Source organism: Aythya ferina (genome assembly GCF_964211825.1).
Source record: "Aythya ferina genome assembly, chromosome: 1".
Classification (NCBI taxonomy): domain Eukaryota; kingdom Metazoa; phylum Chordata; class Aves; order Anseriformes; family Anatidae; genus Aythya; species Aythya ferina.
Genome location: NC_140296.1, coordinates 44,126,800 through 44,139,994, shown reverse-complemented (window position 1 = coordinate 44,139,994; position 13,195 = coordinate 44,126,800). Strand labels below are relative to the sequence as shown.

The 13,195-nt window shown below is 35.8% G+C and overlaps 1 protein-coding gene across 19 annotated transcripts in view; it reads right to left on the bottom strand.

The window, feature by feature from the left end:
- LMO7 (LIM domain 7) overlaps positions 1-13,195 on the bottom strand; it is a 129,920-nt gene that overhangs the window by 15,776 nt on the left and 100,949 nt on the right. For 12 of the 19 annotated variants that reach the window (XM_084527083.1, XM_084527096.1, XM_084527097.1 and 9 more), the window contains 8 exons: positions 11,839-11,953; positions 7,366-7,527; positions 5,769-5,953; positions 5,057-5,117; positions 3,956-4,012; positions 2,020-2,045; positions 1,625-1,729; positions 33-125 (listed from right to left, as the gene is read on the bottom strand). In XM_084527083.1, the coding sequence (XP_084383209.1) occupies positions 33-125; positions 1,625-1,729; positions 2,020-2,045; positions 3,956-4,012; positions 5,057-5,117; positions 5,769-5,953; positions 7,366-7,527; positions 11,839-11,953 (804 nt within the window). Of the gene's footprint in view, positions 1-32; positions 126-1,624; positions 1,730-2,019; positions 2,046-3,760; positions 3,803-3,955; positions 4,013-5,056; positions 5,118-5,768; positions 5,954-7,365; positions 7,528-11,838; positions 11,954-13,195 lie in introns of all 19 variants that reach the window. The other 7 variants (XM_084527099.1, XM_084527100.1, XM_084527085.1 and 4 more) reach the window with 4 other exon arrangements.

The following is a 13,195-nucleotide window of genomic DNA, read 5'->3' as shown; positions in this document are numbered from 1 at the left end:
CAGTCAGAAGTGAAGCCATATTCATAGTTTACCTCATCCAAATACTTGGAGTTCTCTCTTTCAGCTTCTTGCTTAGCTCGCAGCCATTCTTCCCTCAGTTTTTCTTGTTCTCGTTTGTATTTCTCCTGTTAGGTTAGATTGAAGTGATACACATAAATAAGAAACTTGGTTTACTTGCATTAAGATGTACTACTCTAATTTAATGTATTTTGTAAAAGACTAGAGTGGTAAAAACATGCTTGATTTATGTCAGGTGTGCCGAAAGTGAATGATATCCTCTCAAATACAATCAAAAGGAGTTCAGTCATTGATTTCAGAGAAGCCGGGCTTCTCGTATGCTAACCTAACAACTGACCTCACATCCATTACATTCCCTTTCTTTACAGTTCAGTTCCAAACTGAAAAAATACCAGCTATCTGAAGTATTTATTGGAAGACAGTACTCATATTTAACTTGGAACTGGACACAGTAATATGATAAAGTCATTACTAAGTTAAATATGAGGCAGTAATTTGGTTTCAGCAAGAACATTTGGTCTTTTGGAAGCTTATTCTAACAAAAGACAATTTTTGGACCTCAAATTTTGTCCTATGACTAGATTTAGTATGAAATCAAAGCAGTGTTTTAAGACATTACTTAAGGTACTCAATAAATATTTTGGTGGTTTTGTCTGTCACTCCCTCAGTCCTGGGAAAAACAAAATATGTAACATTAAATGTTTTCCTTCTAAGGTTTTAGGTTTTTTGTTTTGTTGTTGTTGTTTTTTTCTCTTCTCCCTCTCTCTTTCTTTCTCTCTCTCTCCCTCTCTCTCACCTGGAAATAAACAAAAACTGACTTATGTTCCTTTCTCTGTTATTTAAACAACAGTTGTTATTGGGATCATTGGGAAGAGGAATAACATTATGACTCAAGACAAATTTAGTTTTTCAGGTGGCAAAAAAAGGAAAAGGGAAAATAAAAGCAAAGGCAGAGGGATCAGATTGGTCTCAAAAAAGGGAAGACAAGTTTTACATTTTTCAAAGCCATCTCTCCACATGTCAAATTGTACACCCAACTGTAACAGAGACCACAAATATGTTTAGAAGGGCACAACTCTCCTGCCTCATAGAGTTTGCAAGTTAAAAAGGAATAATAAAAGCCAAAACATTAAGAAAAAAACAACACAGAGCAATTAAGTTTTGCTTTGTCATTGAGATTTACTGCTGAATGCCTAGATTTTATTAACACTGCTTGTACAGAGTAAATGACATCTCTGTCACCTGGTTATCAAGAAACTCATTCTAGAGACAGTCTTCTTACCAAAAAAAAATCATATTCAAAAGTGATGACCTAAGTGGTCTTTGCTTGTAACTTTTTTTTTTTCCTGGTAAGAGCAAACCAGCCTTCTGATGACTGAGCACTTCTGGCTGTAGCAAATATACAAGTCTGGCTTTGATTTCATGAAGCTCACTAATGCATTTACCTCTTTTTTGCTAATAATTGCTAGTGTCAGCTATTGTACAGCCCAGCAAATGTATCTAAAAGTCCTCTTCAGCAATCCGTAAGAAGAGTTACAGAAATCAAGAAATGTTTTCTTCCCTAATAGTTAACAGTTAATCCTATGATCATGAAGATTAACTATACCTGCAGTAAACGATCCTGCTCCTTTTGCCATTTTTCCTGTCTTTTTCGTTCTTCCTCTTGATCCCAAACCCGACGATTTGAAGCAGTAATGGATGGGACTGGGAGCTAATACAGCATGGAAATGAATGAATGTTATCATCCTACACATAATCAATGCTACATTTTAAAAGAGAAATAAAAGCCATTACAAATGCTATAGCTTTAGAATGACAAGAACCTAAATCAACTTCTTCAAAGGGACAGTAAGTAACCATTCTCTTAGACATTAAAAAAGTCTTAGAGCACTCTGATTTGATTGGAATTTTAAGGCAGTATAAAAAAGCAATGGAAAGCTGCGGGCTTCTTGAAAAGACAAGTATTATACAGCTCATTAGTTATCTGTAAACAGTACTTACATCAGGCAGTGCAGGCTCCGGGCCACCTGTGGGATTTGCAAGTAGAAGGCAAAACAAAACAAACAAACAAAAAAGAAAATTATTAGAAGCATACTAACTACCTTAAGACTTGCTCACTACTTTAAGACTTCCTCAAGTGTGGAAAGTCTGAACTTCAGACTAAATTTTTACTTCCTTAGTAAGCCATGCTTGTAGCATTTGACCCTACTTCACTTACTTGAGGTCAGAATTTATTAGGTGCTTTCAACTAACGTGTGCAACTCTTTAAAAGCTTTACATGCTTACAGGTGCTATCAGCAATTGTTTGAAATGGCAGTACCTCTCCCACTGTGGCAAAACAGAAGCTTCTTGCTGCAGTTTTCCTATTGTTATTGTGAAAACCAACTGTTCAGCATGCCAGATGCTCAGAATGTTGCTCTGGTGTACGGCAGCTACTCGCCTAATAACCTTGGCATGAACTAAGAGCAATAAGCAACTTCTACATCACAAAACTGTGCTTTTTACCTTTGCAACTGCTTTCCCTTTCCTACTCTGCAAAGCATACTTTAATTTGGTGAGCTTGTCACCATTTACCACAAACTTTATGCTCTCTGAGGCTATCATGCCTGATCACAGCTTGTGCCAAAACAATGATTAAAAAATAAACCCTACATATTCACAATTTTGTCTTCATTATCAGACCAGAACAGCCGCAGTAACAACAGGACAAATAGAATTGATCTCCTGTGCAGTTGCACCAGGAGAGATTAAAGGCAGACATAAGCTGTAGCTATTTTTGCTCCTCTCTTTTCTCACACCTGTAAGCTTATGCTGGCCTGCACAGATTTAAAAAAGAAAATTCTTCTATAACTTTGTAATGTCAAAATTCCAAAAGTTAAAAAAGACCAAAAGTACACTGAGTGTACACTCTAGAAATTCACCCTTCTCTTCCCCCTCAAGCAAAAATTCATCAAAACGAAACCAAATTTCACAGCCAGCCGTAAAAAAAAAAAAAAAAAAAAAAAAAAAAAAAAAAAAAAAAAAGCAGAGGGGAAGCCATCAAAAAAAATACCACCTTATAACAGATACAGTAAGCAAACAGAACCACAAACACAGATATATGCTGTGGCACTTCACGTATCACTTCTCAAAAAATAACAGGGCACACAACCAGGGGCATAAGTCTTGGCTCCGCTCAAATCACTGGCCAAATTCACACTGGACTTCCAGCAGGCCACAATTTCACTCTTTCAGGCTACAGCAAAACAGCAAGGCATATATAGTCTAAAGACAGCATTAGACATACATTAGTGGAAGTATGCAAGTTGTGACATGCAGAACACCAAAAAGCAACCTACAAAACCAGAACTGAGAGCCTCATTTATTTATTTATTTTTGCCTTTAAAAGCTAGCAGATTCAATTCAAAATTTGTATTGGTCTTCTCAGGATCTAGTGACTTCACCACATAGTAGAAGACCAGCCACTACTGTTTTCCATTGATTTAGAATGTATAGAGAGCTGCAATTCAAAATAATAAAATGCTTTACTCTGAATTTGAGTTTAACAGCTGTTTGAACTCTGCAATAAGCTTCTACTGGAATGTTCAACATTATTTTGTTTTGTAGGTAGCAGTAAACCTGAACAGCAAGTGCTATCCCTCTTACTCCTATCCAGTGGAGAAAAAAAAAAAAAAAAAAAAAGGAATATGAACAATACAAAAGATTTAAATAGCTATAGATAGAACACACAAAGACCCATTACCACAAAGGTAGACCCATGAATTGTAAGAATAACCTGATGACCCTGGGGAAAGAAGGGAAATGAATTATGTTGCTTTGTCATAACTGCAGCAAACAATGCTGAAGAGGCAGAGTACCCAGCACCAGACTTGTTAAGAAGAGTGTGCAACAGGAACAATTTCATGGAAGTACATGAAATGTTAGCTCTTTGGTTTACCTTGTTCAAAAAATTGTGACCGTCTTTTTAAGTTTTTCAAAGAAATTGGTTCAGATGCTATTTGAAAGATACAAAGAATACAGACAAGTCAATGAGGTGCTGTTTTGTTTTCCTTTCAAATGACTATCACCACTGGATAACAAAAGTTTGTTACACCTCCAGTCTACGGACATGTCACAAAAAAAAAAAAAGCCACTGAAATAAAGGAAAACCTAATGTTTCATAGTAATAAATACAGTTTTTAGTAGGTTACATCATATACTGATTAGTATTTAATTTTATCACTGACACTGTTCAACTTTAACAACAGTACAAGCATCACACTCGGACTCAGATTCTTCCTGTCTAATCTCAGCCACCTTGACTGAGATGCCAAATTAGGCTAAGGAGTCTAATCACCATTTAACGTCATCAGAAAGGCATCTCCAGAGGACAACTTATCTCTTGGGGGATACTTTTGTATATCACCAGGCACATGCAAGATAAAATGAAATACAGAGCTCCCATTTAAGGCTTACTGTTCCATTTGGAAGTGTAAATACCTGGTTTCTCTCACTGTCATCAAGTAAGATAATAATTGTTCATAGCATCATAAATAATTATTGTTCATACCAGAACCATCAATATCAATTTGTCAGGAACACAACTAAAAGTAGTAACAAAAAAACAACCACAGCTTCCTCCCTAAATGTCACAATTAAAACAGAAAAGAAAATGGATACTCTCTACATTTTTTTCTTGGGCAGTGAAATAAACTGATACTCATACTGATCCAGTCTCCACACAATTCAGTAGCAATTATAACAAATTCTGCACCTCCTCTTTCTCTTTCATCCCTACTCTACATTAAGTTTACAACCACTAATGCTGAGACAGGGGATTTGTCACTGCTTTGTTGTCAGTTCTCCAACTGTTTAGCACATCAAGGAAGCAAACTACACCCAGTTTGGATGCAATTAGATCTCTGTGATACCTGTCTAGTTTTTAGTTCATTAAGGTCTCACTTAGCCCACTATATAAAGCTTGAAATAATTACAGGTTTAGTATCTGTGCTTGTTCCAAACCCATACAATTAGAAGATGAAAAGCAATGGTAGTTTACCTCTTTGTTCATTAGATCCAAGGTCTCCTTGCATTCCATTTATCAACTTTGTTTCCGTACCCTAAAAAATAAGAGATACAGGACTCAAATTCATTAGACTTGTGGAAGTTGATCCAATTAAACTTCTCCCTGATAGGAACTGTGTATCATGAAACATTTGATTTCAAAATATTAGAAATTCCACAGGAGGATATGAAAACTAACTAAAACTTCTTGAGTATATTATATGATAAAATGACTGGAGGCATTTGTGGGGATCAGTAACAGGCTGTGAATTGGTAGCTGAAGTAAAAAACATTAGTTTGCAAGAAAATGCCAGGAGACAAGACCTTCCTATTTCAGCTCCTGGGCAGGCAGGTTGGGAGATATTTGCAGGAAATTTGAAAGAACATAACTGCTGTTGCTTTGGACTGTAACATTCATTTACACTAATGATAGAGGTTATATGCTTTTCTAAAGAATAAGCAATGTACACACCTCAGCTAATGCACAGTCTTTAAATATTTTAATATTTTTCATAGTCTTTAGAGCACCGTATATATCGTACTACCTAGTTATATCTCCATATTTGCAGTAACCTTTATGTTCCTAAAAATAAGCAATGCAAGATAAGAAAAAGATTTTTTCTTCCTCTCCATCCTTCCCCTTATCAAGGCAATCAATTTTCACTTCTCCTCCCCAACATCCCACAACTGTTCAAAAACATACTCACAGAATTCTGAAGACTGCTGGAGAATTCTCTTTTTGATGATATGGTTGAAACATTTGAAACACTTTCTCCGGAAGTTGCATCAATCCATTTATTTTCAGATGTACCTATAATGTTGGTACCCATACTGGTGAGATTGAGGATTTTATGCCTTACATGTGGCAGGGAAGGCTGGTCTTTGCCCCAGTCTTTTGGTATGTGGAGATCAAGAAATTAACGTAGACAGTAACGTCAAAGAACAGAACAACACTTAGCGAAAACACATTAAAATAACACAAGAGACACATAAAGAACAAAGATGGAGAGACGCAAATCAGGTAGAATTTGTGGAGACAGGAAAAGGGGCTTTTACGAGCAGACCGCCTTCCCCAAAAATACAAGTGTTAGTCAGAAGCCACAAGTTTGCCAGGTATTTTGCTAACACGGACTATAGCAGCTCAACATTAAAGAGTAATTAGTATTAATTGAAAACTATTTCATCAGCATTAGTAACGATCAAGAATTCTTTCAACTTTACTCACACAAGGTAATATTTCAATCACACACTATTCAGGGAAGTGTCATTTCCACATCCAAGATACTCAGGAAACACATAGGGCAACAATAAAAAAAAAAAAAAAAAAAAAGGAGGGGTAGTCTGAACTAGAAAAAAATTATGAGGGGAAGAAAAAATCAAAATCCTCGCTCAGCCTCCATGATTCTCCCCATCCCCAATTCCCTACAGTTTATTCAATGAACTCTCCAATAGATTTTCACTTTTCATTTTTGCTAGGTCCTGTAGAAATCATGATTTGTTTTGTGTCTCTTCCCCAATCAATTATATTCCTTTTTTTTTTTTTCCCACTTGCCGTTAAATTTTTCTACCCAGTATCCCACTAAAATAACGTTTTGTCATTATACTCTCAAATAAGTCACTGATCACTCTCCCAATTCTGTAAAAGTTATTTCATGATTTTGAAAGGGTATCCTGATCAGACCCATGGCAAGCCCAGAGACTGAACAAGGCCTTCAGCTGGGATGGAAATCCTCACTAGCTAGAATAGGTACTACCATTCTGTTGAGATTACAGCATCACAATATTTGGGTAAATGTTTAAAATCATAGTAGAGAAGAGTTATATCAGCCACAAGCTCATACACCAGCAAAAACCCTTCATGAAGGTAAACAGGCAAGATTCTCCTTTACTGAAGAAAGGAGCTGCTGCTGTTTCAGGGACAGAGGCTCCAAACTTGACTATCTTCTAGAGACTAGCCCCTCTTTGTTTTTGTGGTATGGCAAGAAATGAACATTTTATATTTCCTTGTGTGTTGGTTGTACATTTTATTTGTTCATTCAGCTGTGTGTTCTGTTAAAAGCAGGCCAGAGCACCAGACAGAGGTAAGTTCAATGTTTAGTAGACTTGCTTGCCACAACATTTCTAATGCACAAGGAGTTAAAAAAGCCAAGCTGTGTTAAAATGCAACAGACATTAGCAAACTACTTAGCTCAGATACATGTTACTTCTGTAAGGGTAATAAGGACTCTCAGCTGTCAGGTACAGCAGAGAGGAAGCTTATTTGCCTTACAGAGCATACTGTATCTGCCCTATGAAACAACTCACCATTCTTTCCATATCGTCTAACATCCATGACCAGGTTTCCAGTTTCTAGTGCTCTGTTGATGGCTTCTTCCCACTGACTATAGTCCATATGTGAAACCTTTGTGCCGTTGATAGCAATGATCTCATCATCTACATGCAGCTGAGAAAGTTTTGCAGGGCTACCTGCAGAAAACAGAAGGAAAAAAAAATATCTTTTAACAGTTATTTATTTTTAACCACAGCTGTTACTGAGGGAATAAAGTAACAATTCATACATAGAAATGCTTATTAGTGGATATTCAGAAAGTCTTGAAAAAAAATGACAGTACTGTGAATATAAGGTCAGTAAAATCAGTTAATATTAGAGTAGCATTGAACTTCGAAACATAAAAATGACAAACGTTAGTCTTTGGGGTTTGCAAGCATCCACATTTAATAAACAGGCTCTGGTTAGCCCTCTTCTGCCTTTCTGAAAGAGACAGGCAGCACCACAGTGTCTGTAGCCAACAATTAGCTGAAGTTCAGACAATGTTTGGGTAATCCTCCTATTTGCCCAAAGATATACTCCATTTAGTTAATTCCAGTATAAGATGACTTCCTCATTCTTATTTACATTTTATGGGCTCTATCGATAAGAATATGCTGTTATGTTGTTTTGCTAACAATATTTTATAGCTCTGAGTTGAGTGGCAATTGGTCTCACTCAAGGTATTGCTAGGTGCTGTCCTGTTAGAGTTCTCTGAATTGTATTTATTTTACCAGTGCCTACAAATCAATTAAGAGTAAATTTTATTGCCATTTGGACTTTGGATTTTAATGATATTTTGCAAGACAGGCTGCACTTTATACTCTTTTTCACTTATTACTATGTGCTGGCTGGTGATCTAAGCAGCCTAAGGACAGAGTGCCTACAGGACTAGGACTAGTGAGTGGCCCCTCCTCCCCACACACTTTTTTAATTCAGAAAATGGATGAGTTGAGAAGCTCAAACTTCCTTACATATAATTTTATGAATTATATCTGAATTGTTCTTCCATTAAGAGTAATTCCCTTAGCAGAACAACCACATTTTCACTTTCTTTTTTCTAAAGATTGCAAAAATAAATCCTTATGTTAATAACATCAAACAAATCTGAATTACACAACAGAAATGTTTTCCAGATTAAGTCGAGAAATGCACACATCTTTTTTAAAATATACCAAGGACAATGTTATATTTCATTATCGTAAACAGATGTGGACAAACATGACAGAAGAATTTAGACATCATATGCTTCATTCTAACCTTCTGATTCACTAGAACAATGCTGTTACAAGTCCGGATCTAAGGATTCGGATAGTTCTTAAATTTCCTGGAATGCCAGTAAATTAAGAAACAAAGAAGAGCTATGCTTCCTATATTATACCAAGCAGTGATCCTTCGCGTTCACAAAAAAATGACACTACCATGTTGGAAGAGCACAGATTCATATTCTGTTTTTCTGCATTCCTAAAATATGGACTGATATTCCATTAGAAGTTACCAGCAAAACTTTTAAAACACACTAAATACTTTTAAGTAACGTTATAAAGAAGAAACAAACAAACAACAACAAAAATACATGAGTTTTCATTTGGAGGAAGAAAGCATGGGCAACAGTTAAACTGGAAAAAAAAAAAAAAAAAAAGCATCTCCTTAGAGCTAGGAAGATGTCAAAGAATTAATAGATTTGAAAGTCAAATTGAATGTACCATCAACAACACTATCAAAGTTACTAATATTGAAGTCACTACTTGCAACATTTTATAAACGTTTGTAAGTGTCTGATGTGACAGTAAGATTTTTTGTACCATATAGTTTGAACACATACATGGAACTTTATACTCATTGTACAGAGAATGCTACAGACTCAGAGACACTGGAACTGTTTTGTGTTGTGACAAGATGAGCACTAGGAACCAAGTGGTGGTCATTTTACTCAAATAATTCAGTTGGGATGACATTCAGCTCAAAGAAATACCTCTGGGTTACCAACTCACGTTTTAGGAAAGGAAGGAATTTTAAGATGGCATAGTTCTTCCCATATCACCAGAAAAATATATGCAGACCACATCACAACCATTCAGATTTGAACAAACAGCAGTGGTCTCCAAATTGCAAATGTACTTAACACGTTCAGGAAAAATTACACTGCACAATTTTTGTCATGTAACTTTGCTGGCTAGCAATCCTACGCTGCCTTTGCAGTCTGTGAATGAAAGGGCTTCTCAGGAGTGCAAACTAAACCACCTATATTGACTGGGATTTTGCTCTAATTCAACCTTAGAGAAGTCTGCAGAGATTAGCTGGCTGTTCAGGTTCCTAGAGCTGTATGGTGCCAAACACCTTCCTTGAAGTCCTCCAAAAGCATAGAACTTAATGATAATTTCTTGTCATGGGTATAGAGGATTTAGCTTAAATTACATTTAAAAATATATTAAAAAAAAAAAAAAAAAAAAACACAGTATGGCTGTTTTCCATAAATTTCACTGAAGGTAGAGGATTTTTTCTTAGCCCTCTCAAAAGGAGACCAAACAAACAAAAGAAAACCGACAAATGCAAAATAATATTTCTCACTCATTTTCCATCCACATTTATTTCTCTCTAACCTACCCTCACCTGTTGTTACTACAGCAAATACCCACTTGTACTTTTAGAAAATAATTAAAACATGTAGGAAGTGGAACAAATTTACTTCATCTTACATGCCTGTGAGTGTTCAGTCACACACCTGTACATTCCTACATCAATGCAATCTCAAAAATCAATTGCAAATGGGGCAACATATGGCAGGTGAACACAGTACAGTGGTTATAAATGGAGACATGGAATGTTCTGACACGGATATATAGGAAGAAGTTTCTCCAAGAGGAGAAATACATTAGAGTAGATGGCACAGAGAAGCTGTGTAGTCTCCATCCTTGGTCTCAAAACCAACTACGTAAGGCCTTGAGCTCTGGTATGAATTCAGTTCTGACACTTCTTTGAGCAGTGGATTGCTCTACGTCCCAAGGACCCCTTCCAGTCTGAATTGTCCTATATCTTATTTTTAAAAATAGAAAACAACATTCAGTAGCCCTCAGCTGAAGGCATATCTAACTCTTCAATGAGCTGTCTATCTCCTTCATCTTTCATTCCTTTAAAGGAACCTATAGCTATCACATAAGGACACAAGTCAATTACTGAAAAAGATGTTAAACGTGCTAGAAATAAGAATACCAATATATAAGCCACCAAAACCTCGTCATTTTGTCTTTATTCTTTGCATCCTTCATTGTGAGAATGGTAATACAGCATAACCCAGGTAACAGCTACAAGGCAATGACTTTCTTGCCTACAGATCCAAGGCACAGAGTTCATTTGGAACTTTGTGAATGACAATTAGAAACACCCGGTATCCCCAGGTTTCTCATTTACAGCTGGCAGTGCAGAAAGACAGTCCTTTGCCCCCCAGTAACAAAGTTAAACCAGAAGCCTAGCAACAGATTAAGTAAATTAAGTTATTCTTCACACAAACTAATTATTAATGGTCATAATCTAATTATGAAAAGTACTCAGCTACAATGAAGAGAGCTATAAATTGACTTTAAAACAAAAATCAAGGCTGCCACGTAAGTACAGTTAAATGGTATATTTTCCTCTCTGGAAAGACTAATGAAGGGCTAACTAAATGAGGAATTTCCAGTTATTACTCTTTTCTCAAAATAAACTCATATTTGATGTAAGAAAGGGGACAATATATATCATATTAAATATAATCAAGTATTTCTGACAATGTGAGGGATCACTGTTCAGAGAATAGGTACTACATGCGATTTACTTATTGATTTTGCACTTTTAGTTTTTGTTTTTTACTCAAGAAAACTGAGCTTGTTCTCTGCAGGAGACTATTAAAGCTTAGAAATGCTTATATATGCTTTATTTCAACACAAAAACTATTGCTTTTCCTCAATATTAACACATCTGAAAAAAACGCACTGGTAATCAACTAAGAAATTGCAATTGCCTAAAAATATTAACTGTCTCCAAAAATACAAGAGACTAAGAAAGGTAAAATCAAAGTAAAAATATGAATGTCTAACAAAGTTTGAATTCATGTTTTATAAACACATGAACTCCTTTAAAATAAGGTGAAGGGAACAACCTCGATGTCAAAAATCTGCATGTACGCTTTACTACTGTCCTGTACGAGAGTTGATAAACCCTTGAGTAATCATATTTATAGTTTTTCAGTAGTCATAGGAACATTCTTGATTAGGAAAATGCTTTTTAGTATTTCCGAATTAAATCCATTTAAAGAGATTATAATTCACAGAAATACAATAGTAAACAAAATATTATTTTTTCAGTTGTCTACCTGATTATTATTATTATTTTTAATATTCCCAATATCCTTTATGGTAAATATCTTACTTTAGAAGCCTCTGCAAACTAGATACAAGAACAAAAGTTTGTACACTTAAATGCACATTTACCTTCTTCGACTGTTTGTACAAAGGCCCCTGATGAAGTCCAATTTGTTGTAAACCCGAAGTTGCGACTGTGGCCAGGTCTCTGGTTTACATTGATTCTCAATTCACTGTACTGTTCCTGAAAAATAAAACATGACACTACAGTATCTGGTATCACGGGAATCTAAATGAGGGAAAGTTTATCCACTAAATAAGCAAGGCTACTCACAATGTGCACTGTAATCATCTATTATTAGCATCACCAACAAAGGAAGCAGCATTGAACTTTGTTAACTAACTAGTTTGTTTTATATTCAAAGGCGTGTTTTCAGTGTACTTTTATATTTTGGCTATACATATAACATACTTAGCCATGCATTTTTTCTAATTTAAATATTTCATGAAGTGATGCTACAAGATGTAAGGTGTTTGAGGAAACAAACCCTAAATGGGTCATCATGGACAGCCTTGTGAATTTGTAAAATCCAGTGCCTCCTGACCAAACATCATTCAAAAAGGAACATGAAGAAAAACAGCAACAACAAAACAAATAACTAATTCAATCTTACTTTTTCTTCCACATACTACAAAAGTCATCATCAGTTTCCTTTGCAGGCTCAATGCTGCAACTAGGTTTTCTTGGGTGAACAATCACGTTTTCTGTTTTGTGGAAATATTACTAGTTTCCTATGTATTTTGTTATGGACGCCTTAGATAAAAATAATCCCAAAATTAGCTAGAATCTAGATTTTCCATTCTAGAAGGCTTTCAAAATCAGAATGAAACCCAACATTTACGTTTTAAACTACAGAAATATTTGACTTGGAATGCATTTTGGAACACCTGCTTTCAATCTCACAATATATTATAAACATGTGGTGCACACATTAACATTCTAATGTGAACTCATTAAAAAACAATTAAAATACTCAAATGCATGTTATTCACTTCATTATAATGGAATTGATACTGTTATAAAAGGAAAAAATAAGAGACTTCTGTCAAACACTTGAAATAGATATATTCCAGTAATGTTGCATGGAGGAAACCCTGCATGCTTATATGTGCACTAAACATACATCTACATTTTAGCTCCCCAGCAAACCAGTGCTCTGAAGGGTGGGATTCATTTTCCCTAACTGCAAATATTTAGAAATTCAGGTATGTAAGCCAATTCCCCAGAACTCCTATCCTGGTCAAAGAACACAATGAGCTGCTTTACAAGTAGAAGTAGGTAGCTGGCTTCTCAGGGCAGGAAGCAGCCAGAGGAGTCTTTAGCAGTACCCAGGCATTGGGCCAAGAGGACAACAGTATTGCAAGGGAGCATCCCTTTATTTCTCCCTGTGTTAAAAGGACATGTTCCTGATGAAACTCTCCCAGT